This window comes from Chanos chanos, chromosome 4 (genome assembly GCF_902362185.1).
Source record: "Chanos chanos chromosome 4, fChaCha1.1, whole genome shotgun sequence".
In the NCBI taxonomy this organism is placed as follows: domain Eukaryota; kingdom Metazoa; phylum Chordata; class Actinopteri; order Gonorynchiformes; family Chanidae; genus Chanos; species Chanos chanos.
In genome coordinates this window covers 33,253,004-33,279,089 of record NC_044498.1, presented here as the reverse complement: position 1 = coordinate 33,279,089, position 26,086 = coordinate 33,253,004, and the positions used below count along the sequence as shown (strand labels likewise).

At 40.3% G+C, this 26,086-nt stretch overlaps 1 protein-coding gene across 1 annotated transcript in view; it reads left to right on the top strand.

The window, feature by feature from the left end:
- Positions 1–23,978, top strand: part of dst (dystonin) — a 116,231-nt gene extending 92,253 nt beyond the window's left edge. Inside the window, exons 63-98 of the mRNA XM_030770487.1 lie at positions 94–335; positions 612–818; positions 1,329–1,448; positions 1,584–1,691; positions 1,879–2,097; positions 2,277–2,480; positions 3,383–3,614; positions 3,752–3,978; positions 4,118–4,240; positions 4,615–4,716; positions 5,330–5,431; positions 5,834–6,007; positions 6,314–6,469; positions 6,720–6,917; positions 7,654–7,782; positions 8,225–8,395; positions 9,285–9,440; positions 9,800–10,006; positions 10,297–10,416; positions 11,395–11,564; positions 11,742–11,901; positions 13,168–13,362; positions 13,605–13,733; positions 14,389–14,532; positions 14,897–15,085; positions 15,339–15,468; positions 15,655–15,818; positions 16,027–16,189; positions 16,289–16,443; positions 16,531–16,605; positions 17,279–17,296; positions 19,835–19,952; positions 21,276–21,466; positions 21,733–21,843; positions 22,658–22,781; positions 22,898–23,978. Coding sequence (XP_030626347.1) covers positions 94–335; positions 612–818; positions 1,329–1,448; positions 1,584–1,691; positions 1,879–2,097; positions 2,277–2,480; positions 3,383–3,614; positions 3,752–3,978; positions 4,118–4,240; positions 4,615–4,716; positions 5,330–5,431; positions 5,834–6,007; positions 6,314–6,469; positions 6,720–6,917; positions 7,654–7,782; positions 8,225–8,395; positions 9,285–9,440; positions 9,800–10,006; positions 10,297–10,416; positions 11,395–11,564; positions 11,742–11,901; positions 13,168–13,362; positions 13,605–13,733; positions 14,389–14,532; positions 14,897–15,085; positions 15,339–15,468; positions 15,655–15,818; positions 16,027–16,189; positions 16,289–16,443; positions 16,531–16,605; positions 17,279–17,296; positions 19,835–19,952; positions 21,276–21,466; positions 21,733–21,843; positions 22,658–22,781; positions 22,898–23,154 — 5,690 coding nt within the window. The 3' untranslated portion in view covers positions 23,155–23,978. The remainder of the gene's footprint in view (positions 1–93; positions 336–611; positions 819–1,328; positions 1,449–1,583; positions 1,692–1,878; positions 2,098–2,276; positions 2,481–3,382; positions 3,615–3,751; positions 3,979–4,117; positions 4,241–4,614; positions 4,717–5,329; positions 5,432–5,833; positions 6,008–6,313; positions 6,470–6,719; positions 6,918–7,653; positions 7,783–8,224; positions 8,396–9,284; positions 9,441–9,799; positions 10,007–10,296; positions 10,417–11,394; positions 11,565–11,741; positions 11,902–13,167; positions 13,363–13,604; positions 13,734–14,388; positions 14,533–14,896; positions 15,086–15,338; positions 15,469–15,654; positions 15,819–16,026; positions 16,190–16,288; positions 16,444–16,530; positions 16,606–17,278; positions 17,297–19,834; positions 19,953–21,275; positions 21,467–21,732; positions 21,844–22,657; positions 22,782–22,897) is intronic.
- The last annotated feature ends 2,108 nt before the right edge of the window (positions 23,979–26,086 follow it).

The following is a 26,086-nucleotide window of genomic DNA, read 5'->3' as shown; positions in this document are numbered from 1 at the left end:
CAAAAGTGCTAAGGTCATATTTAGACAGAGAATACCTTCATTATGTAGTTATTCATTCTGTCGCTTTGAATTTGTCAATGTTTTCATTTTTAGGTGATGAAGTGGTTGTGATCCAAGGCAAACTGGATGAAATAAAGACTAGGTATTTAGACATCAACACAATGAGCAACAACGTGACTAAAACCCTTGACAAGGCTCTCTTGCTGGCCACTAAGCTTCAGAACACCCATGAAGACCTGAATTCCTGGCTTGACCAGATGGAGGCTGAGATGTCAGCCTTTGGAGCTCAGGAGCTATCTGGAGAACAGCTGGCCCAAGTACAAGAGAGGCAAAAAGTAAGATCAACATTTTCTTCATTTCACTTACATTGTCCTGGGATGTCACTTAAAACATTAACAACATCATACTGCTAATCACTTTCCAAGCCACGTCTTGGAAAGTTTTGCAAAAACTTTCAAAAGTTTTTGTAAAACCTTTTGAAAGTTTTGCATTCGTTAAAATGTAGCACAATACTTTAAAAGCAGATTCAAAAAGTATTAGAGATTCTAGGTCAAGAACCAAGTGCCATTTGGAGGCATATGGAGACTCATGTTTCTGCACCTCCTCTGCAGCAACTACTGAAAGAGGTACAGGAGCACAGGACTCAGGTGGACACTCTGAATGAGATTAGCAGCTCGCTGTTGGAACTGGTGCCATGGCGTGCTAGAGAGGGTCTGGACAAACTGGTTACCGATGACAACGAGCGCTATAAGTCTGCCAACGACAACATCACCCAGCATGTGGATGAAATAGATGCAGCCATATTAAAATCACAGCAGGTAATCCATCACAGGCCCCCGCTTGCTGTAAATGGATAAATAAATAAACAAAGACAAAACTCCACCATCGTCACCCTTTCCAGCACCAGTACACCCAACAAGGAGGAACTCTGAACAGTATGCTAATCATTGGCCAGGATGATCGCTTCTATTGTGGTGTTAATCTCCTTAGCTTTGATGACAGTCCCACTTCATCTGGGCTCTTTGGAGCTGTCTCACACATTGTAATGGTATCATGTACCAAACCAGGGCGAAATTGATTACATTTGCATAAAATTATTTTCTTTTAGTGCAGAAAAATGTCTGTAGGCTCAGAACAATCCCTTTTAATGCATTTTTACAGCATCTGAGGTGAACCATTTTACACTGATGTATATTACTGTAGTAAAACGATTTTTCACTGACATTATTATTAGGTGCATTATTATGTACAGTAATGTTACTGAAATTTTTTTGTGAAAAAGTTGGATTATTACATTTAAGTTTCATGAATGTATGTTGTGGATGTAGTTTGAGCAGGCTGCTGATTCTGAGTTAGCCTGGTTGACTGAAGCTGAGAAGAGACTATCATCTCTTGGGGACATCAGGCTCGAGCAAGACCAGACCACAGCACAGTTACAAGCCCAGAAGGTCAGTTGGATAGATTTTTTCACGGATGGCCAAGGTTTTGAAGCATTCCAAACAACAGCAACAAACTTACATTCTAGTTTTCAGTGGTCTTTGCACACAACAGAAAGTAATACACTTTACTGCTGATATTAACAGAGCTTTTCTATGGACATTATGAGACACAAAGATTCCGTGGACAGCATTATGAAAACAGGTGAATCCATCATGAAGAGCAAGGATGAGATTGAGAAGCAAGCTCTGAAGGTAAAAAGAAAAAAACACACCAAAAAAAATCTGCAGTTTGATCAAGAACAGTCTGAACCTGTTCCTAAGTATTCATTACATTCTGTAACTGCAAACATTTTCCAGATGTAAAGCATCCTCCATACACACACATTTGATGTTTTATGTTTGAAATTTGACCAAAATTTCTGGATTTCTCTGTTAACAGGCCAAGATCCAGACCTTGTTGGAGAAGTATAATTTGGTCAGTCAGATGAATTCAGATCGCTGTCTGCAGCTGGAGAGGGCTCAGTCTCTGGCCAGTCAGTTCTGGGAGACGTATGAAGAGCTTTGGCCCTGGTTACAGGAAACCAGAGCCAACTTCACCCATCTACCTCAGCCTGCCATTGAGTATGATGCCCTCAGACAACAACAGGAAGAACTGCGGGTAAGAGCCCCACATGCAACCATATACAGTGGTCATTCCATACATATTCCACATCCGTATAGCAAAAGATATGGTGCTGTACTGATGTCACACTACACTTTACACTCTGCTGTCAGACCATGTATTTTTGATTTAACAACTAACACATGTCCTGTTTATGATACTGTTCACACGCTCAGCAAATGCGGGAGCTGATTGCAGAGCACAAGCCTCACATTGACAAGATGAACAAAACAGGCCCTCAGCTTGTGGAGTTGAGTCCAGAGGAAGGTGTGCCAATCAGGGAAAAGTACCAAGCCACAGATCAGTTGTACGCCCAGCTGAAAGCTGATGTCAAACTGAGAGCTGCTGCTTTAGATGAGGCCATCTCTAAATCTACACAGGTAATTTTATAGTGTCCCAGCCCCTCCCTGTCTTTCAGTGCCATTTTCTCATTACTTTACTTTGAATTCCATCCTTTTTCTTCTTGCTTGTACATATGTTTGTTTTACGAGCAAACTTTTTTCCCCTTTCTTTTGTGTTGGATGTTCTGTCTTTGATGTCTTTTTTGTGGGTTTTAACCAGATGAAAGAGGTGAGCTGCTGTAGCGATGGTAACCACTATTAGACCTGAATGGAATAAACCCATCCCAGCATGTTGTGTTTATAGCAGCACCCAAAAGTATTCCGAACTTATATATCATTAATTATATTTGATATGTAATAATATGTCAAACAATAGCCATTATAAAGTGACTTTTATTTAACTTTTTTGGAACATATTGAATATGTACAAACATTTTGGTTTTGTATTGACCTTTCTTATTGTAGACATGTCCACTGCTACATAAAATCTATGAAAGCAGGCCATTAAGTTCTGCTGTGCAGTTAAAGAAAAGCAAGAAGTATCCATATGTCCTTTATCAGTGATCTATTTAGTGCAGAAACTGTTTTTCCTTTATGACTTGCATATGGAATCAGGACAATCAAGGTTTAAAATGATGAGCTGAAACTCTGGAACTATTTCAGAGATTTAAGAAAGCAGTGCTTGACCATGATCTTAGCTTGTGTGTTCTTTCTCACTTCCTTCACTTCTTTTTTTCTTTTTTTTCTTTCTTTCTTTCTTTCTCTCTTTCTTTCTTTCTTTCTTTCTCTCTTTTTTTGGCTTTGTTCCTGAGAGTGTGACAAAAGTTTAGTCTTATTTGTGTTTTTATCCGTTCTTTAGAAAAATGTTTGCATGAATTGACCTTTGTGATGTACAGATGAGTCAGACTGTTGTTTCAAGCTGTCCTCTATCTTCCCATCAGTTCCATGATAAGATAGACCCCATGTTGGAGTCTCTGGAGCGCATAGCAGAGCGGCTTCGTCAACCTCCCTCAATTTCTGTTGAAGTGGAGAAGATCCGAGAACAGATTTCTGAGAACAAAGCTGTGTTTGTGGATCTGGAGAAGCTCCAGCCTTCATATGACACTCTCAAACAGCGTGGCGAGGAAATGATTGCTCGTTCCGAAGGAGCTAGCAAGGATCTCTCAGCTAAAGGTAACCATTCTTCCCAATGACCTTAATTAATCACTTTATGATTCATAATAAGGAAAATATGACATGATAAGGAAAATTTGAACAGTTATGCCTTACCTGAAGTGTCCTCAGTCTCTCTGTTGTGTTTTCTTGTGAAGCTGTACAAGACAAGTTGGACCAGATGGTGTTTGTCTGGAACGATATCCAGGCATTGCTAGAAGAGAGAGAGGCCAAACTGCTGGATGTGATGGACTTGGCTGAGAAGTTCTGGTGCGATCACTGTGCTCTTATTGTCACCATCAAAGACACTCAGGACCTGCTGAAAGGCCTAGAGGAACCTGGAGTTGACCCATCTGTGGTCAAACAGCAACAGGAATCTGTGGAGGTCAGGCAACTGGTGGTCATGATGAAACATAATATAGACTTCAGTGTTTTTCCAGAACAATCTTTGTGTTTGAGAGAAAGTAATTCTTTGGGTGCTTTAATTCAGATCTACTGGATTTTCCCACCTTTCTTCTCCACAGGGGTTCAGAGAGGAGATTGACGGGCTCCAAGAGGAGCTTGATGTCGTCAGAAACCTGGGGGCAGAGCTTATGACAGCTTGTGGGGAACCTGACAAGCCAATAATGAAAAAGAGCATTGATGAGGTAATGATTCAACCATTCATCATAAAAGCAGAGCCTCTTAAAGCACGGTCTTAAAGCATGCAGAAATAAAGAGTACTATGCTTCATCAGTGATGGCAGAGGCATCTTACATATAATTTTTAGTTACTTTCCTAGTGAAGTTGCTCGGTCTAGTATGTTTTATTCCCTTCTGTTTTACAGTTGCATCATGGATTTGTTTTATGAGAAATGGATGTACAGTTTATTATTCAAAGCCAAACTATTTAGATGCTTTGTTTTTATAAGATACAAAACTGAAGCATTATGTGATTCGGCATTTTTGTTTTTTGGATCTAGTTCATGCTTTTTAAACCTACGCTTAATCGACTGACTGAGAGCTTCTTCTCTGCACTGTAGGTAAACTCAGCCTGGGAAACTCTGAATAAGACATGGAAAGAGAGAGTGGACAGACTAGAAGAGGCCATGCAGGCTGCTGTGCAGTTTCAGGATGGTCTTCAGGTACAACACTCATGCTTGTCTTTCACCACAGAGACACACTCATCACTGTCTCTTGGAGTTTGATTTGAACCTTCCATTCTGTAATTGTGGTTGTGGCTTCCTTAATCAGTATGTCTCAAGTGAGTCATTGCCCTGTGGTTGCACTCACACTGTTACTCGGAATTATTTTTCAGCTTTGGAAATTGTCTCTTGGTTGTCAGTTCTGCTAGGTGTTATTGAAAGAGAGTGCACAGTCAATACCAAACAATCTTTTAGATGGTGTTACATTCAGTCTGTTCAGCCTCAATTACTTTTAATTAGATGATGATCACCTGTGACACTGAACTGTTAACATTTTTTCCTGTTCCTTTCATGGGGGAGGTCTGATGAATTGGTCATGAACATGATCTTTAAGCTTGAGCTCAGTGAGAAACAGAGGAGGGAGTTAAGACCAGTTTCTCCTGAGGCAAACCAGTCATAGAAATAAACAGGTTTAGGTGTGTCTCAACCCCCTGTGTCCCTCCATTGTTGAGAGTATGAGCTGACATTTGAAATCAAGGGGAGAGTGAAAGATCCATGCAATGCTGGTGTTGTGTTCTCTCAGCAACAATAGCTATCCTCTCTTCCTCTACAGGGCATGTTTGACTGGGTGGACATTTTAGAAAGCAAACTGGATTCAATGTCACCTGTTGGCACAGACCTTGAGACTGTGAAGCAGCAGATTGAGGAACTGAAGGTATTGGATGTCTGTCCCTAAGCAAGCACCATTTTGTTACTTACCCAGCATTTAATTTTGAATTTTATTGTTAATTTGATCAAAGCATTAAAGCTAACCCTTCCTGTTATATCAACATCTGTTTATTTGACCTGATGGACCAAATATGAGCTGTGTTTATTCAGAGAATCATTCCCTTTCTCATATTTCATTTTGTTTAAGTTCTGTCATTTGTAAAATATTTTGGAGCTTGATAAAAAAGACAATTTAATCTGTGTTTCCATTTGATGTTTGTTGATAGAAAAAAACTGTCTCCCAAAAGAATTGCTTAATGTTCAGAGACAGGTAGCGTCGAGTGCCTACCCGCTAAATCATAGCCTTACAATTTATTTACCTTGTTGCTATGACAACGTTCTGACACAGGAGTTCAAAGGCGAAGCGTACCAGCTGCAGATTGAGTTGGAGAGACTGAACCACCAGGCTGGGCTGCTCCTGAAGAAAGTTGTGCAGGAGTCAGACCGTAGTGCCATTCAGGAGCCTATGAGTGAGCTGAAAATGCTCTGGGACAACCTTGACGAGAAGATCATCAGCAGACAGGTGGGGAACTAGAACTGTGCTGTGCTCAGTTGGAGCATGTATGCCCAAATGTGGTTTCTTCACTGAAGATCACTGAAATACTTCCCAGAATAGCATGAGAATGATTTGGAAACCCCACAGTGGAACATAATAAAAGTCTGGCAGTGCCCAGATATTGCTTCCCTTGTGCGCCAGGTTCTAGATGCATAGGAATGACAGAACTCCTTTGTATCCCATTACTCAAACATCTTCCACTAAAATCCTCCAATTTGCCACATACAGAACAACAGAACATGGGTAACTTTTACTAATCTGGTTGTTTTACAGCACAAACTTGAGGGTGCCCTGTTGGCTCTCGGGCAGTTCCAGCATGCACTGGATGAGCTCCTGGCTTGGCTGACCCACACTGAGGAGCTGCTGAATGAGCAGAGGAAAACCAGTGGTGACCCCAAAGCCATTGAGATAGAGCTAGCCAAACACCATGTAAGCTCAGTCAATGTGCCGGTTTATGTCAGCTTGATATGCAGAATGAAGTTAAATGAGAAAAGCTTTTCTAAGCTTTTCTGTCTTTTCTTACCTGATATAAGAGAGAGTGAACACACATCATTTTAGAATTTCAAATTAGCTTTTTCATGATAAATGTCGATGATTTATCTTTAAACAAAACCAAAATATCCCATGGAAAATTTTGTTGGTTCTAGCATTTTCACCTTGTTTTCTGCTGTTTTTACAGGTTCTTCAGAATGATGTCTTGGCCCATAAGAGTACAGTAGAGGCTGTAAACAAGGCAGGCAATGATCTGATTGAGTCCAGTGCTGGTGAGGAGGCCTGTGGCCTGCAAAGCAAGCTGGAGAACTTGAACCAGCGCTGGACAGCGATCCTGGACAAGACCGAGCAGAGAAGACAGTTACTAGACAGTGCTCTACTGCAGGTATGCACCTCATACATCCATCTCTGGCATCCCACATGATTCAGGCAGTCTTGCGGAGTGCCTTTTCTAAATTAAGTTGCGAGGGATATTGCTCTCTGCAGGGGTCAAAGAATTTTGGCTCTTAGAATAATAAGACAAGCGTGAGGGAATGAAATAGTGGAGCAATTGAACTCCACCCTTTCTTCTCATAGACACACACACACACACACAAATTTCTATTGCACTGCACTTACTGTTATGCAACATGTACGCTAGACATGTAAGGGAATATTTTTGATGTCAGTGTAATTAAACAATGGTTCTGAGTGTTTTATGTTTGTTTTATGTGTGTGATTTCAAGAGTTATTATCAAGCTTGTTTTCAAAATTTTCAAGTTTTATAGACCAGCTGTTCTAAAAAAGGGAAATCAGTAATATTCTGATCCAAGAATTGTTTGTACTTTTTACACAAATATCATATTTAATTGCTAAAAAAATCCATTGAAAAGGCTGAGAGGCTGACATCGAGCACTAAGCTAGCTACTGACTGTATCCAGGGTCTGTAATTAGCTCAGACTCAATTGTTCCTGGTAAAATCCCCTTGCCTGAACTTGCCATTTCTAGACACTGAGTGTCTGAGAATTAATAGCTTAAGCATCCATTTTTAAACAGGCTTTTTTTCAGGCTTTCATTACTGAAGCCTTCACAAATGAGTCTGTGGAATCTATTGTTGTGACCCTGGTTGCATTGTGCTATAGGCCCAAGGTTTCCATGGCGAGATAGAAGACATGCAGCAGTGGCTGAAAGACACGGAACGTCAGCTGTTAGCATCAAAGGCTGTTGGAGGCTTACCAGACACAGCCCGGGAGCAGCTTAACACCCATCTGGTATGTGTTTAAGACTATGAAAGACCTGCTACAGATGGCAAGCTTGCTGGAGTCCAAGTAGGCATTGTTTGTTTCTGTTTGTTTGTGCTGAAGCGTGAAAAGTAAATTACATTGCAAAACGGTGCAATTGCATTCTTTTCATTTTCATAGTCCCTTTACGGACAGATACTATTCCTGCCTAATTAATCCAGCCTTTAATTACTATGTGTTTATTGGTTTTCTCCTTTGCTTTTTTTTTTGTTTTTCAACACATGATAATTGCACTATATGAATATAGCTATATGTGTAAACTTGATGATGTATGCATATGCAGTTCATCTCATCAGGGGAGGTAATTTTTACCTTTTGGTCTTGAGACAAAAGGATGTCTACTGTCATGACTCTCAAGCAAGTAACAGGGTCCAGACTGAAAATGAGTTTGTGCTGTGTTCTGTTTGTGTAGGAACTCTGCAGTGCATTTGAGGCCAAAGAGGAACTTTATCAGCAGTTAATGCACAGGGGCAAACAGCTGCTTATGATGACCCCTGAGGGTCAGGACAGCACGACGGAGCAGGATCTCCGTAACCTACAGGAAAAACGGGAGAGTGTACAAGCAAAGATGGCAGAGAAGAAGGTGAGCAAGATCCATTTGTGATGAAGGGGTCATTGGTTTGCACACATCGGTTAAGTCAGAATGATTTCATTGGCGGCTGACTGTTGGTTAAGGTCCCTGAGGGAGAGAGTCTGCTTTGTTCTCATACACAGCCCTCCATAATTGTTTTGTGTTTGTTCCTAAAACTGTTAATTTTGTTGTGGATTTGGTGATGTCAGTGAGGATGTGGTCACTGTACATTTGTACTCCATCATACACATGAGGCAGGTTCTGAATCTACAAGGAACAAAGTGGCCTTGTATTTGTACCAAACCTGTCATTGCATATCATGACATATTGTGTGCTGGAAGTAGAGGGGAAATTTATGGTCATTACATCTGGGGCATGCTCCAAACCTTACTCCCTGAGTCTTAATGTATCACTTCAACATCACATCTATGCGCCTCAGCTCGTAAACGTGATAACAGAGTTTGTCAGGCAAAGACATACAAGGCAAAACATTTGATATAAGCCATTCCACTCTGTACAAGTAAGAGATTTCTCTCTGTACCACATTACAGTACACATACCAACAACAGTTTGTTATGAGATTGTGAAAGAAAACAAAACCGCTTTCTGCACAGCATTTTGCTTCTCTCTGGCACTATGGAGATGTGTTGTTTACCAGACCACACGATGAATGAAAATGACTTCAATATCTGGTCTTATTGAATTAACCAGTAATGATCCCATTCTTGCAGCTGCCAGGGATATTCATCTCTTGCATATCCTCTTCTGTTTATCAGTTACGTATTTGGTGGAAGAGACATCCTTTCCCTCTTTGCTCATAAGAGGTACAATTAGATCTGCTGATTTCCATTGTGTCAACATGATTAAGGCTTAAATTGCCTTGGCTTTTTGTGTGCTGTAGGTAAAACTGGAGGAGGCTTTGGCAATGGCCACAGACTTCCATAACTCATTGCAGGACTTCATTAACTGGCTGACCCAAGCAGAGCAGACCCTCACCATGGTCTCCCCTGCCTCTCTCATCTTGGAGACCATCATGTTTCAGATTGATGAGCATAAGGTACCTCTTTCCATGTGGTTTATGTCATTAGACTGGTAATATCTGTGCTAAGGTATAATATTCAATTAGTTGATCAGTTGGTGCTGTGAACCCTTGGTTCAGTGAAAGCCAGCTTTCTGCATTTTCAACGATCTAGTTCTGTGACCACACTGTGAATAATTTAGGAGGCAGTCTTTCAGCAACTCAAAGCCCAACTAACCATGTAAGAATGCAAATATGAGTGCATGTGCAATGCAAGTGCAAGACTGTTCACAGACTGTTTGTTATTTGGATTTCAATAAGGTGACTAGCTGTTCAGATGCATTGGCACTCTGAAAGTCCTGGCCAGGCCTGAGTCTGTGTTTGGTTTTGGTTTGCAGATTTTTGTGACTGAGGTGAACTCGCACAGAGAGCAGATAATTGAGCTGGATAAGACGGGCACTCACCTGAAGTATTTCAGCCAGAAGCAGGATGTGGTCCTGATTAAGAACCTGCTGCTTAGTGTACAGAGCCGCTGGGAGAAGGTGGTGCAACGCTCTGTAGAACGGGGGCGTGTGCTGGATGATGCCAGGAAACGAGCCAAGCAGGTATGCTTGCATTTCTGTACACATTTTAGCCAAATAATTGTGACCTTTTTATTAGTTCAAACTTTTACAAGGACTCTTTTATGAACTGTTACAGCTGTAATTAATACCTGTTATGGCAGCTACTAGTATGGTTTCTTCAGAAGGCTGGAAATTACTTTTAATCACCTCAGGAAAACAAAAACATACTTCTGTTCAACATAAGTGAAAGCAAATGAAATGCAATACTTACTAGCACTATATTCTACTCAGCAAATAAAACTTATTGATTCTTATCGCCCTGTTTTTCACAGTTCCACGAAACTTGGAACAAGCTAATGGAATGGCTGGAGGAGTCTGAGAAGGCTTTAGACTCAGAATTAGAGATAGCCAATGATCCTGACAAGATCAAGATGCAGCTGGCGCAACACAAGGTGACTGAATCAGAATGCCTAACTTTGTTTCCTTCAGGGCAAGAAAAACTGTAAGGAAAGCAGTTCCAAGATCTGTCTGATCTGGCAGCTCTTGATTGTCAGAGTCATCCACCTACAGTCAACACATGTTTAACATCTGCTGAAAACACAGTTAACCATGTCGAGTCACAGGGTGAATCACAAAGTCAGCTGCTCTTCCTATCATACCTACTGTGTTTATTCTTGGTGTCTGTAATTTTCAAAGGGAATCTTATGGCTAAATCATCAGTAATTCCCCATTAATCCCAACAGTGAGGTCTGAACGAGACAGAATTTGCAGGGTGTGTCCCTTTGTAAGAGTTGTGCGTTAGGGGCTTCTGCTTATCCTGTAATCCCTGCATGTGTGGAATTTATTGTGTGTGACCCTGATCCCTGATACATTTAATGCGGGATCTATGTGAATGAGGGATTTTTAGAACCTCCCCCAATTCTCAATACAACCCTTTTTTCCCTTTTTCACTGGACAATGAGACCCTAATTTGGTCACATAATCATCTTGAAATATCCTAAAGATGTCCAGAATTGTCTTTAAAATCCAAACAATCAGTTATCAATACAGTGATGTTCACTAGACATCATACGATATATAAATACATACATAACTACAAGCTCTTTCAATGGATAATGCAATTTGGACCAAAGTCTCAAACACACACACACACACACACACACATACACTGTTCTGATTTCATGCGCACTGATATTTAATTAACAGCTCAGGGGTGAGGTCTCAGCAGTGAAGATGAAGATTTTGTTGAGTCAGACAGAGAGAGGGAGGGGGTGAGATCAAATTACATTAACACCTCTATCACACCCTGTCTTAAAGCACAGCACAGGGATGGAAGAAGATCCATGTCCTTCATCCACTATAGTCCATAAACACTGACCTTCTGTTGTGTGTGTGTGTGTGTGTGTGTGTGTGTGTGTGGGATCTCACAGGAGTTTCAGAAAGCATTAGGCAGCAAGCACTCTGTGTATGACACCACCATTCGCACTGGCCGAGCCCTGAAGGATAAGACCTCCCTGCAAGATGACAACCAGAAACTGGACGACATGCTGAGTGAGCTCAGAGATAAATGGGATACAGTGTGTGGCAAGTCCGTGGAGAGGTAAAATCAAATCTGACAACTTTTGTGTCTGTTGCTGGATTTGTTGTGTATTCAAAATTTAATTAAAGTATATCTCTCAGTTGGGTTTTTGGATCAGTAAAATAAAATGTGAATCTAAAGCATTGTTATGTTGCTTGTGTCTCAAAACTCATCTGTGTTTAATCAATTGTCTCTTAGGCAAAACAAGTTGGAAGAAGCTCTGCTGTTCTCAGGTCAGTTCACAGATGCCTTGCAGGCTCTGATCGACTGGCTATATAAAGTGGAGCCACAGCTGGCCGAAGACCAGCCAGTCCACGGTGACATAGACCTGGTGCTGAACCTCATTGACAGTCATAAGGTAGAGCATGTCTGTGCTCCTGTGGCTTTGCTTGAACAGAACATTACGTTGTGCCTCCTGGAGTTATTAGGATAAACAAGTACTGGCGTGGCTCTCTCCTACTTGCAATCTGTGGCATGAAAGTAAATAAACCTTATTCTTTTTTTTCTATTTTTTCTCTTTTTCTATTTAAGCAATCACATGGATGCTAATAAAAGAGCAAAGCATTGAATTACTCAGGCATCTCAAATAAAGAGAATCCATAGCATTGCTCTCTTTCACAGTCTCCCACTCTTTCTCTCTCTTTCTTCCTCTCTCACCCATTCTCTCTCTCTCTCACCCTCTCTCTCACTCTCTTGCCCTCTCTCTCACTGTCTCTCACTCTCTCTCTCCCTCTCACACTCTCTCTCCCTTTCTCTCTCTCTGTTCCTCTCTGTCTTCTGTCTGAAGGTCTCTCTCAACCCCCTTTCGAAACATGGCTAGGCTTAACTAGGCTTCTGGTGTATATCTTTTAGCATTCCTGGTTCTGTTCTTGAAGCTCATATCTATAATTACAAAGAGGTATAATAATGGTGCGAGAATGATAATATGCGTTCCCTGACATTCATCAGAGACCAGGTAATCTGACAACACACTGGTTTCAATTAGTGAAGACTGGAGACATCAGGGCACTAACAGGACGTCTTACTCACCATTCAAAACAAGAGTGCCTGATTAGTCACTCTGGAAACGAGACCCTTCACAGTTACTCTGATGGTCCTATGGGACGTCCAAGATCAACTGCTGAAAAGTGTCTTGGCATGGGTTTTGGCTTGGGGCACCGAAGAAAAATAGTGGAATGCTTTTAGACCTTTTTAATCCTGTTAAAACCCAGTCTCTGGCGGCGATACCGGTCTATTTTTCTTGTACTAGAACATGCTTCAGAGAACAGTATCTTTCCAAAAGACTGATTTAGTCTAGGGGTTTGAATATTGTTAATGATCAATGCAATAAGAATGTTGCACATCATAAATGTACAGGGCCTTTTTTCATGGCCCTTTACTTGCCAAAGAGCTGCACAATATCTCAGGTCATAGGCACATGTATATTTTAGAGCATTCTTTATATGTTGTGTCAGCATAGTCATATTCCAGATTTACCCAAACTCTTCAGCAAGTTTTAAAATGCGAAAAAAAGTATAATAAACTGTGTGCAGCTCAGTCACTCGGAGGACGTTGGTGTCACTTGTGTGTGAACCAGATGTCTGTGCTGAAAGTCTGGCTCTGACTCTTTCTGAATGTGTTGTAGGTCTTCCAAAAAGAGCTGGGAAAGAGGACAGGTAGCATTCAGGCTTTAAAGCGTTCTGCCAGAGAGCTGATCGAAAACAGCCACGACGACTCTTCCTGGGTGAAAGTTCAGATGCAAGAGCTGAGCACACGCTGGGAGACAGTGTGCGCTCTGTCTGTGTCCAAACAGACACGACTGGAGCAGGCCTTGTGTCAGGTGTGACCCTCTCACCTGTCTCACTTCCTCATCTTTCTCTGTCTTCCCTCTCTCTCTCTCTCTCTCTCTCTCTCTCTTTCTCTCTGTCTCTCTTGCACACACACCCCTACACACAAACAGACACACTCACATTCACATCCTGCTGTGAATATTTACTCTGTTCAGCAGATCCTGGATAGAGCGAAGTTAATGCTTCCTTTCTTTGTGCTCTTAACATCTTGGTGTGTCTGTTTGGTTGCCAGGCTGAGGAGTTCCACTCCACTGTCCACATTCTACTGGAGTGGCTGGCTGAGGCTGAACAGAGCCTTCGTTTCCATGGTACCCTGCCCGATGATGAAGAGGCCCTCCGCACTCTCATCGAGCAGCACGAGGCAAGTCTTTTCCTGGTTGCATGAGGTTGACTTGTTCTGTAGCACCAATCACTGGCAAGTGCCCATCAGTAACTGTTGTACATTTGTAATGTTCTAGCTTGAGGAAGAATATGTTTTCTATCTGTCACGATGTTTTTCACTTGTGTGGTTATCCTGTGAGTGCTAATGAAAGTTTAACGCATAGGTATTTATATGTCCTCTTTAAAATTTTGCTTTTGTTACCAGAGTACATGTCAGATGAATGAATCCCCGAGGTCCATTACCAAGTTTTCTCCAGACTCCCATACCTTCCTTATTAGATATTCCCCTCATTGAGTGTAGGAATAAGTGTAGACATTTTTCAGCACCATCTTTCTGCATATGTGTTATATCTGCCAAGAACAAATGCCATACATGGCTTCACTTTCCTTGTGAACTACTGCCTGCCAGAATATGCTTCAACCCCTAATATTGTTTCTCTCTCTTGAGTGTGATGTCATATTTGAATCAAAAAATAGTTTGCCCAAGCTACACACATTTTTCATTACCATTTATTTGTTTCAAAAAGAAATTGTTTGGATGGGAGGAAAAAAAGCATGTTGGCTTGTGAGTGTAAATTTTGCATGTTTTCCTGTTTTATCCTGCCAGTGGGCTAATGCAGAGCTCTGTTTTGCAGGAATTCATGAAGAAACTGGAGGAGAAGAGAGTTGCTCTTAACAAAGCTACAAATATGGGAGAGGCCATCTTGACCATCTGCCATCCAGACTCAATCACGACCATCAAACACTGGAACACCATCATTAAAGCCCGGTTTGAAGAGGTTAGTCTATGGCACATCTGTTTCCTGTGTTTGACAGACTCACTAAGACATAGTCAAATGTCATTGCTGCATTCAATCACTTCACAAGTTAAGTTTTTTTTGTTTATTTTTAGAGGCTTTTTTGTTTGTTTTTATTTGTTTGTCCGGGTTTTTTTTTTTTTTTGTACTGACTTATTCACAGCCGTAATGTCTGAAACTATATTAACCACACTAGTGCTTCCAGCCAGCACTAGTGTTTTTCTAACCCCTTTTCTCGAAGGAATGTCTCAGAGAATGGATTTACTTTGCTGTCAGAATTGGTGTACATGTCCCAGGCTTTGTAGCTCATTTGCTCATCTAATCTTTATGGTTTGTTGAACATCAGGTCCAGGCATGGGCACGACAGTACCAGCAGAGGCTCTCTGGGGCTTTGAGTGAGCTGCTAGCCACCCAGGAGCTCCTGGAGAATCTGCTGAGCTGGCTGCAGTGGGCAGAGACCACCCTCAGTGAAAAAGACAAGGAGCCCATGCCACAGGAGATAGAGGAGGTCAAAGCACTCATTGCTGAGCATCAGGTAACACATACCTCTAGATTAGTGACTGATAAGGTACTGTTTTCCTCAGAGTTTGGAGATTCACTTTGTAAAATGGCTGATCTACTTCTGTTTTGCTGCTCTGTGTGTTACAAGAAAGGCAGTTGTCAGAAAGATTGGAAAAAGATTTAAAAATAACCATTCTATGCCTTTTTTCACTCAGGGGACAATGTGCACCAGATGATCAGTCTGTAAATTTTATGATATCTGTTTTCTTTTTCTTTTTTTTCTTAAGACTTTCATGGAAGAGATGACAAGGAAGCAGCCAGATGTGGACAAAGTCACCAAGACTCACAAGAGGAAAACCACAGCAGATCCTCCTATCCAGTCCCAGATTCCTGTGTTAGATAAAGGAAGAGCAGGCAGTAAGTTTTCAGGTCCAAGATTATTCAATACCAATACTGTGTCTGCTGTGCCTACCCTATATCCAGTGCGTAAATAAATAATATTTACTGTCAACAAATCTACATAGGTGAAATCAGACGTGAATGTTGTGCATGGTACGTCTTTGAATTGATGACTAATACTACATTGCTTTCTATATTAAACAGGAAAGCGATCACCTATACAAACTATGTACCCTTCAGCTGCTCAAGCACAGATAGAGACCAAGAACCCACGAGTCAATCTGCTTGTCAGCAAATGGCAGCAGGTGTGGCTGCTGGCCCTGGACAGGCGAAGGAAACTTAATGATGCTTTAGATAGACTTGAAGAGGTAAGACTCTGATCTTTAATAAGAATTAATGTCATTATCAAACCGTACCCTGCTGACCATTACCTATGCAAATGGAGAAAGAAAACAAAGGAACAAAACTGTATCTCTACATTTCATTTCATGTCATATTTACAATCCTGTAGTGTAAAGGAACAAATGACTTGCTTTTCCTGACATTTAATATCTGTTTTCTTTGTTTTGTTTGCAGTTGAAAGAATTTGCCAACTTTGACTTTGACGTATGGCGTAAGCGTTACATGCGTTGGATGAACCATAAGAAGTCACGTGTAATGGATTTCTTTCGCCGCATCGATAAAGACCAGGATGGCAAAGTCACACGACAGGAGTTTATTGACGGAATCTTGTCCTCAAGTAAGAGAAGAGTATTTTGTAGATTTATTTATGAGCTTTGTATCCCTCAGATTTGCCTCCTATATTGATACCATCCTTCTGTGTGCTTGTACCTTGAAGAGTTCCCCACCAGTCGCCTTGAGATGAGTGCTGTAGCGGATATTTTTGACCGTGATGGTGATGGCTATATTGACTACTATGAGTTTGTGGCTGCCCTTCATCCAAACAAAGACGCCTACAAGCCACTCACCGATGCTGACAAAATCGAAGATGAGGTACAACTAGATTTGTGACCTGGTTCACTAAGCAATGCATTGCACGGATCACTGTTGATTTTCTAACTTTGCTCTTTTATTTTATAGGTGACTCGTCAAGTAGCAAAATGCAAGTGCCCTAAACGATTCCAAGTAGAACAAATCGGTGCCAACAAGTACCGGGTAAGAAATGAATGAATTAACTTTTCTGTGTGAGCAAAAGCAGAAAATATCTGAATCTCACATATAAAGAATAGGTTAAATGGGGCTGTCTGTGTTGGCTACATGAAAAAAAAAAATTGCTTTAAGAAATTGGGATGGTAACCTTAAGTGTGGAAACCTGGCAGTTTTCCACAGGTCTCTTTTATACAACTCCCCAAGCAGGACCTCTTTACCCCTGAACTAGTTTAGCCAGGGGGAATGACCTCATAACATTTCAATGCAGTGTTAGATTGTTCACTCTTTTTGTTAGAGGGTTAGAAGGATAATGTTCTCAGCCAGAAATGTCTTCTCCCTTTCTCATTATCTTCCCTGTTCTCTAGTAGATCTCATCAACAGACCTAATGAAAACCAAATATTGTTTAGAATATACTTTAGTGTTCCAACAAAACTGTACTGGACTCAGTAGGTTAGAGGTTAGGTTCATACACAAATGTTAATATTTCTGAATTGAGGCTCCTGTTTGACAAAGTTACTCCTTGGGAATGCTCTGTATTGCAGGGCTGCTCAAGATACTATCACAATCATTTCTACAGTAATCAGAAGAAATGTTTTATTTTTAATTTAGAGAATTTAGTTTCCAGTAAACGAAACAGGTAATTAATTTTGTTCCTCTCATTTTTCTTCTCCTGATCAGTTCTACCTTGGAAACCAGGTACATATGAACTATTCTTCTTACATGGCCCTGTGTGCTTTTTTTGTATTTTATGATTTTCTTTCATTGTTAACTACTGCTATCCTTAATCTTTCGTAATTGCGTCAGTCTTGAACTCAGAAGTGGATAAGCATCCTTTATACCTTGTTTGATCCTGAAAAAAGCTTTCCTTAAACTCCAGTTTGTTACTTTAGTGTTTGTAGCTGTGAGTGGATATCTCCACAAGCACAAATATTTGTGATATTGCATTTGGTCAGACTGGCGTGGGAAAGCGACCATTGCAGGCTGAGCTAGAGAAAGTTATGTAAAAGAAGGGGGAGTGTTGGTAATGAATGCCTCCCTCCCAAAGCCATGATCTTCATTCTCCTTTTAGTAATGGGAAGCACACCAAAAATGGTGTGGAATACAAGATCCCTCAAATAAAAGAAAAACTGAAAAACTTTTATAAAGTTCTATAATAGCTCTTTAAGTAGAGGATATCATCTTGGTTCACTGGCATTAGGGTTAAATTACAACAAAACAGTAAAGAGGCAGGTTTTCTACTCAGAGGACTTTTTTTTCAACCATATTTACATTTTGATTTTTATTTCAAGAGTCTTAAATATATCAACTTGTTTTTAAAATGATTTTTTATTGCCTATCTACTTTTGAGTTACAGTGTGTCATTAACTTTTTCCCCCCTTCTCAGTACTGTTGCTTTATCATTTTTCACTGTTTTGGAGCTTTGGACAATATAAAACACATTCTGCCTGCTTGCCCTCTGCTGCCCCTCCTAATACCCCTGGAATGATTTCACTCTTCGATGGCTCACGGACTGCTGTTCAACCAACATTAATGGCTGTCCTTATCGGGGATATGGGTTTTTCTTTTTTTTTCTTTCAAACAGGCATTAGCTGAAGATAAAGCTTGAACTGTGTTCTTTAGGCTTCATAAATCACATGAATTCATGATCTGCGTGCTTTGGTCAAGGTCATATATGGGAAGATGCTAGGTTACAACTACATGGTTGGGGAGTTTTGGAGGCAGGGTTGTAGGGGAATCCATGCAAAAACCATTTTTTTTGTTTCTTTGTCTTCAAGCTTCTTTGTCATATGCACCAGTCTTTGTTGAGTTTGTTAATACACATCAACTGAAAACAATTCTTTTAACAGTTTGATCTGGTTCACTGCTTACATGACCCCTTAATCGTCGATGAGACAATAACAAACAGGGACAATCAAAATCTAAACCCCCAACTACACGTTGCAGTTTTGGAAAGCTGTATTCTGGTAAATGGTCATTCTTAAGACGTTTGTTGTGATTTATTTTTGTTTTGTTTTGTTTTAATTTTATTCCTGATCATGCTTCAAAAAAATCATCTTCTCCCCCCAATCACCAAATCCACCAGTGACATTGAATCATTATGGGAATCACATAGAAAAGGGGTTTTGATAGGTTCAACCAGATGCACAACAGGGAGGTCATCAGTGTATGGTCATGTTGATTGCCGTGTGCACTGTGGTTGGCTAGAGAGTCGATCTTGAGTCATTCTCCATATTGTTTTGTGGTGTCTCATTGGAATTTAGCTACATTGGCTCTGCATCAGTGTCGGTACATCCTCTCTGAGTATGGTGGTTCGTAGTTTATAGAGATTGCAAATCGTACGTATTGTTGGTTTGCTGACAATTACTGTGTGTATATATATATATATATATATTGAACAGACAGCATGGAATCATAATTGTTGTGCTGTGAAATAAATTAACCATGATGGTCATGTCCAACTGGCAAACATTTTTCCTAAAATTTCCAGACGTTTCAGTGTCTTACAAGCTTCCATATATGGCACCTGATGCAAGAAAGTTGCCATATACAGATATATACATCTGGCCTCACTTTAAATACCTAAAATAGCTTTTAGGCCCATATCAGTGAATGAATGCAGCGATCATGTTTGGCTAAAGGGACATTACAATACTACAGCGCACCCTAGTGGCCTGGTCCCACAAGGAAATTGAATACGAATGATGGTGTACCTCCATCCTGTCTGATCTCCGTGTTAGAATTTACCACACGGTAAAAATCTGCTCTTATTGAAATGGAATTACTCCATTTTTAAATTACTTAGCAGATAAAATGAATGAATTAATGAAGGAATAATTAATCAGTGCATAATCATGTTATATGAGTGTTAATCCAGTTGGATGGACCATTCATTGTGTGTCCTCTGGAATGAAACATTAAGGTGTTGTGTCCCAGTCAAATGCCTTAGCTGAGAAACAAGAAGAAACCAGTCCCCAAAGTTAAACCATGCCATGCCTCACTAAGTCAAGCCACACAAAGTAGTCCATGAAATGATTTATCTGATTTGAAGAGAAATGGCTGTATTGTCTCATTCAAGATCTAGTGTCATAAATTTGACTGCAGCTCTCTGGTTTCTTGTGTTACCCAGCTTTGTGCCTGTCTCTGTGCTTTAAGTGTGACTGGGTGCTGTTCCTGAGGTCTTACTGTTTTTTTTTTGTTGTTGTTGTTGTTGTTTTGCTTCCTCCATGTATTCAGTTTGGAGACTCACAGCAGCTCAGACTGGTGCGTATTCTCCGAAGCACAGTCATGGTCCGAGTGGGAGGCGGCTGGATGGCTCTTGATGAGTTTCTGGTGAAGAATGACCCGTGTCGAGGTAACACCCATTCCCAGACGTTGAAATGTATTTGAACGTTTCTTTGTCGTGACCTCTTCATGTTGTCTAGGATGTATTAGTTTCATGACATTGTGTACGGTATTTGTGTAGGTAAACTTGTACGCTTTTTATTAACATCGTTTCTGATTTACTTGACTAGGAAAATTGTAAATAGTTCCAAAAGCTAATTTTGTACGTATAATGTTTTGGCTGATTGTTTTCCTTCTGCTTTCTGATTGGCTGACTATGATGTTTTGAAAGCATGGTCTCTTCTTCCTATGAAGCCTCTCTTTCTATGTCTGTTTTCCTGCTCAGCATACCTACTGCTTTCTTTATGACAAAACACAATATCATTTCTCCTAGTTCATCACCACGGGAGTAAAATGTTGCGCTCGGAATCAAACTCTTCAATTACTCAGTCTCCTATAGGTTGGCAACTCTCACACTTTCTCTCCTTACTCCATTCCAGTGGTATGTGTGCATCCCTGTGTGTGTGTGTGTGTGTCAGTGTGCATGTGCGTGTGTGTGGGGGTTGTTGGGAGTGTTCATCAAGAATGGTATTCTCCTGAGCCAACTGACACTCCTTTCTCATCTTGCACTCTGCGTTTCTCTCGCATGCAGTTGTTTCTCATTATTGCATCCACCTGTTACTGAACTCAAACTCATATGTTAGTCCGTATCTGCTTTCTCTGCATGTAGCATGAAGGTTTCTGCTCCTGCTTCTTTTGCAGTGCGGAGAAAGCTTGACAATCTCAGTGGAGTATATCTGCATTGATGAATGTTTCATAGAAGGGAAAACTATTAGTGAAATAGAGTTAGTGCTTCTGATTAGTGGTAAATTTAATTGTCTGATTATAATTAAGGCAGAGTGAAATGGTTTCTAAGGGTAACATGCAAATATTATGTGTAAATATTGTTGTTTTTTTTTGTAATGCTGAGTATTAGTTTCAAATAGGAAAGGATTTTGATTTGCTTGAAGTTGATTTTGTTGTTGTTGTACATAACTACTTCTGTAGTACAGTTTTGCTGATTATAGCTACATTTTTGCTGATTTGCTGCTGTATACTTATTGAGCAATGTGTAACTGCATGTTATCCGCTTGCATAAACAAAATATTCAGATCATAGACTTCCACTGAGTAGCATTTATCGCAATGGGTTTGCTCCTACAGTAATCATTTTTTCCTCCTCAGTCTTGAAATAAATTACATTTGATCTGAACCCTTTCACCATTAAATTCACAAATCCCTCAGCCATAGGTTTTGAATTTACTGATCTTCAGCTACCGTTTCCAGTTACTTACTGTTGCATAAATCTCACTTAGCTAAAGGCAGGACAAATGTGGAACTGCGAGAGAAGTTCATCCTCCCAGAAGGCACCACTCAAGTGATGGCAAGTTTCCGCTACAGAGGTCGAAGGTCAAGACCATCATCGAGGGCTGCCTCACCAAACAGGTCAAATTCGAGTCAAAGCTGTCCGGCTCAGCATAACCAGCCTGTAACCTCTACACCCAAGGTGAGGTCAAACTCCTCTGTGTGTAAAATATGGATGTTAATCTTCTTCATTTAGGACATACTGTAGTTTTCTTTAGGCTTTGTTATCTTTTCATGACCCATACCTGTCATCATCCTGTTGTCATCTGTTTTTATATTGCTTTCCTCATTTTTGCTGTATTGTGTTTCTGTACCTTTGATTTTTTTTTTTTTTTTTTTTTTATCGTGGGGTTTTTTTTCCCCTCCATGAACCCCTGTGTGTTTTTGATTTACCATTGTTCCTCACAGACTCCCCAACACATAACCCGCAATTATGATAAACCATGGCTGGTAAACAGCAAATCCTCTACTCCTCTTAAATCATCTGACTCATTTGAGAGCCAAGGGTCATCCGCTGAGGTATAGTGAATGAACAAGAGTGATGAAAAAAGAAAAACCTTAAATAACAGAGCTGGTCTAACAACTTTCTGTTACTAACCACTGTCCTCTGCTGTCCAACGGAGAATACTACTTTCTGAAGAAAGAAACTGGAATGAGGGCTCTTCACGTTTAAACATGGGAATGATGAAAAAACATAAAATCACCACAGAAAACTCTCTGTGCCTTCTTCTTACACATTTAGTGTACATTTTATCTGTCCCTTTTGTAAGGATGATTTGTAGCTTTAAAGTTTTGAACACTAACTAATGAATTTCAAACTTGGAGACCTGGATAGCTGCCATTCCTTTTTCTGAACCTCTACCACTGAGCTGATGTTTGTATGTATCTTAATAATGTCGCTTTATGATTGTGCATGTGCTTGTGTTTATAAAGACCAATGGGCTATACCCTAAAGGCATCTAATAGTGGCATTCTTGTATTATTATTATCAGTAATAGCAATGGTATTTATGATTAATAGGTAGTAGCTGATATGTTCAAACTGAACTCTCATTTTCAGCTATCATGACAACACCAAAGTTTTTTTTTTTTTTTTTTTTTTTTTTGTATTCACAAGTATGATGAAAGCTCGGATGCCTGCAGGGTTGAAATGTTTCTAACCACACAGAGTATTTTTTCCTTGAAATATAATACCTAATATTTCATCATTTCATCGCAATTTCTGCTTGTATCAACTCTGTCACCACCAAAACATGCCCATCAGAAAAATACCTTCATGAGGAGGCAGCCCATAATATCATATCCACACATAATGTACCTCTTGACTTTTGTAGAATACACCAATTCAAGGGAGCAAACTGCGACTCCCTGGCTATTTGTCAGGAAAAGGATTTCAGTCCGGAGATGAGGGAACCTTAATATCTGCTGCTGTTCTCAAAGCAAGATCTCAGGCCATGGGTAAGTGACACACTGGTCAGTTTAAAGTTCAATAATGATGTCAGTATGACATGTCCTGTCACATAAAGACACATGTACATTGGAGGTAACTAACTATGAGAACGCTTGCCCGTTAGGGTCCTCAAAAATCCCTAGCCGACCTGGAAGTAAAGCCGGCAGCCGGGGCAGCAGCAGAAGAGGCAGCGACGCTTCCGATTTTGACATCTCCGACATCCAGTCGGTCTGCTCTGATGCGTCCGAGACCGTGACGGACTCTGCACGAGGAGCACCCCGTTCTGCGCCACGCCAACATGTGGGCAAACCCTCCAAAATCCCCACACCCCAAAGAAGGACCACCACTGCTAGCAAACTGGCCAAGACCTCCAAGAGATAGTCAGGAGCTTTGCACTTGCACCAGGCCAGCAAGACTGGACACACATAAATCGAAACACACACACACACACACACACACACACAAAAACACACCAACTTCTTAGTTATTTAAAATTGTAGCAAGATGTAAATTATTTTGTGGAGGACTTGATGAAATATGGATTAATGTTGAGTGTGAATGAAATGCAATGGCTTTGTGTATTTGTCCTGTATTTTTATTTTATGTGAATAATGTAATGTCAGGTTGTTACAATGATAATTATTTTATTTTATTGATGCTGTACCTGGAAAGGTTAGCAATGGTGGGGAAAGAGACTGTAAACTAACAATTTTACACACGCATTTGTGATCTGGAAAAAAAAAAAAGATAAAAAAACAAGCTGAATGTACTTTATTATTCTCAAGCTACATGCTTGTGACAGACAGTGTGTCACTGTACTCTGCGCGGGCTTTGTGATTATTTATTCATCTATTTAAAAGTGCAATGACAGGCTGCCCATATGCATTTAAATAGCAATGCAATACTTCAGACTGTAACCACAGCAACTAAAGTCCTTATAGTAACACTACAAATATCCTTTGATCATGGCCTTTACTGTAAGTCATACTCACTACCACTTAGCACCTACGGTTAGTATTTCCTTTGATCAGCTCATAACAATGTGTGCCCTTTAACCTCGACTGGAATCTCACAGGTTCTGACTAAGTAGACATGCAGAAGTACGTTGATGTCTGTGTTCTGTATGGATAATTTTGCCTGAGTGGAAAAAAACTCCCTCACCTTTTTGTAATAAATCTGCTTGCAGAAAGCTATGGTGGAACATAGAAGACTTTCTCGTCCATTTTCTTGTGTTCATTGTTCAGTGACTCTCAAATATTCAAACACATGGGCACATTGTGTCAATTGAAAGTTTATTTGCAAATTTATTTTGTTAAGCAGACATTCAGTAAGTTTCAGAAAGCAATATCAGATGCAAGAACGGAAAAGAAAACCGTACTGTATTAGTATTTTGTGCTCTTTCGAAGGCTCCTTGGAGAGGTCATAGTCCAGAAATAGGGCCAGATAGCCTTTAATGTCTGGTAGATTAATGTTAGCATGTGAGAAAATGAGGTGAAATGTAGTCAGTTGAGGCAGAAGTGGAATCAGTGGTTTAAATCCATGTCTCATAGCTTACCAGGCTTTTAAGACTCAGCTAGTGTATCAAAAATAACTGAGATAACATAGTTTACAGGGTGGAATGTGATTGGAAGAAGAAAGAAGAAGAAGAAGAAAAAGAAGAAGAGCTGGTTGCTCACAAAATGTACATTTTTACTGTTACTTTAGCTCTTCCATTCACGTACAGTGCTGATTGTGTCTCATGTTTAATTATTGGAAGGACTGGCCTCCATTTTCTGGACACTGGAATGTTTGCAGAATCCAGCTCGTGCCTATCCGTGACATACTACATCTGTCTCCTAGTGCATTAGGACAGTGTCCGACTGTCCTAGAAAACTCCAAATCTCACTGTATTCAGAGCAGTATCACATAGCCCTATTTCCACACAAAGGCAATGAAAATTGCTATACAGTTTCATCTGTTTCTTTGATTAATTGCTTGCATGTAAATAATGCTTTTCTATGCTGTTCTAAAATTTGTTATTCTCCTTGACAAAGAATTGATTTGTCTGAGCACGGAATTTACCATTCAGTGGCACATAGCCATCAGAAATTGTCAAATAACGGACAAGCCATTGGTCTAGTATATATTTAGACAGGATGAAGCGTATTGTTGTAATTATACAATGTAGTTTTGTTTGTCAACGTAACGTCGTCTGTGAAGTGCGTAACATACGAGTTCAAAGGGACAAAGTAACTCATAGCGGTATTTTTTTTCCTTTTTTGTGTTATTAACTTCGTGTGTTCACATGAAATTCCCTAGCTGTTGTCGCACTTTCTAGATGAGCAGGCGGCAGATCCCTTGGGACCGAAGGTGGTGTGGAGCGCAAGGGTCAGATTCCCCTGACTTCTACAGTAACTTGTAGTGGAATGAATGGACGTTGGCTGAAGTCAAATTTCGGCCTGGAGAAGGCACTTTAAAAATTGGCTATATCTTCACTGTGGGGATGGTTAAGGAACCGCCTGCAGTCAGAATCTGGTAGTCCATTCTCAAGAATATGTAAGTGATTTTTAAATATGGTTTTCCAGCTTATTCTGCTCTTTGTTTAACCGATATACATTTAGCGAATGTGAAGTTGCTTAAAGAAACTGTCTCATTAACAAAATTTGTTAGACAGCATATTTGCTTCTCTGCTTTCAAGGGAAGTATTTCTCTTTCAGCTGCGTCCATAACAAATATTTTATGTGGGTAGTAATGTTATAGTTTCATGATTTTCAATTCGATTCGAAGGTTTTTTTTTTTAATATGTACTATATTGTGGTTGTTATACTTTGCCATGGATTTTGTCAGGAAGAGATGGATTATGTGTTTATGTTGTTCTGTTCTGTTTCTGTCCTTTGTGATATTCTCCAAGAGCAATAACTATCCTAGGATTTTCTGTTAAGGAGCAAAGTTCTGATTTGTTGGTGTGGATATGACTGAAATAGCTGACTAGATGCGCCGTTTTTTGTGACCTGCTCTTCGAAACCTGTCCGCTATTCACGCATAAGGTCATGTCACCCTGTGTACCCGCTTAGTACATGTCACGGAGTAATACGCCATTTCTTTCAATTAGTTAGTTATTTTTTATCCCTTTTGAAATGTTGATTTTCCTAGCTACACTGAAAAAAGTCATAAATCAAACTTAAGCTTTGATAATTGCTGGCGAAACGTCAGGAGTCAGTGTGTGCGGTGAAACCCGTGGGAGCCGTCTGGTACAGCATTTGTGGCTTTTTAAAAATACTACACCAAAAAGGAGAACTGTTTATGACTTTGGAAATCTATCTGTGTTTTACAT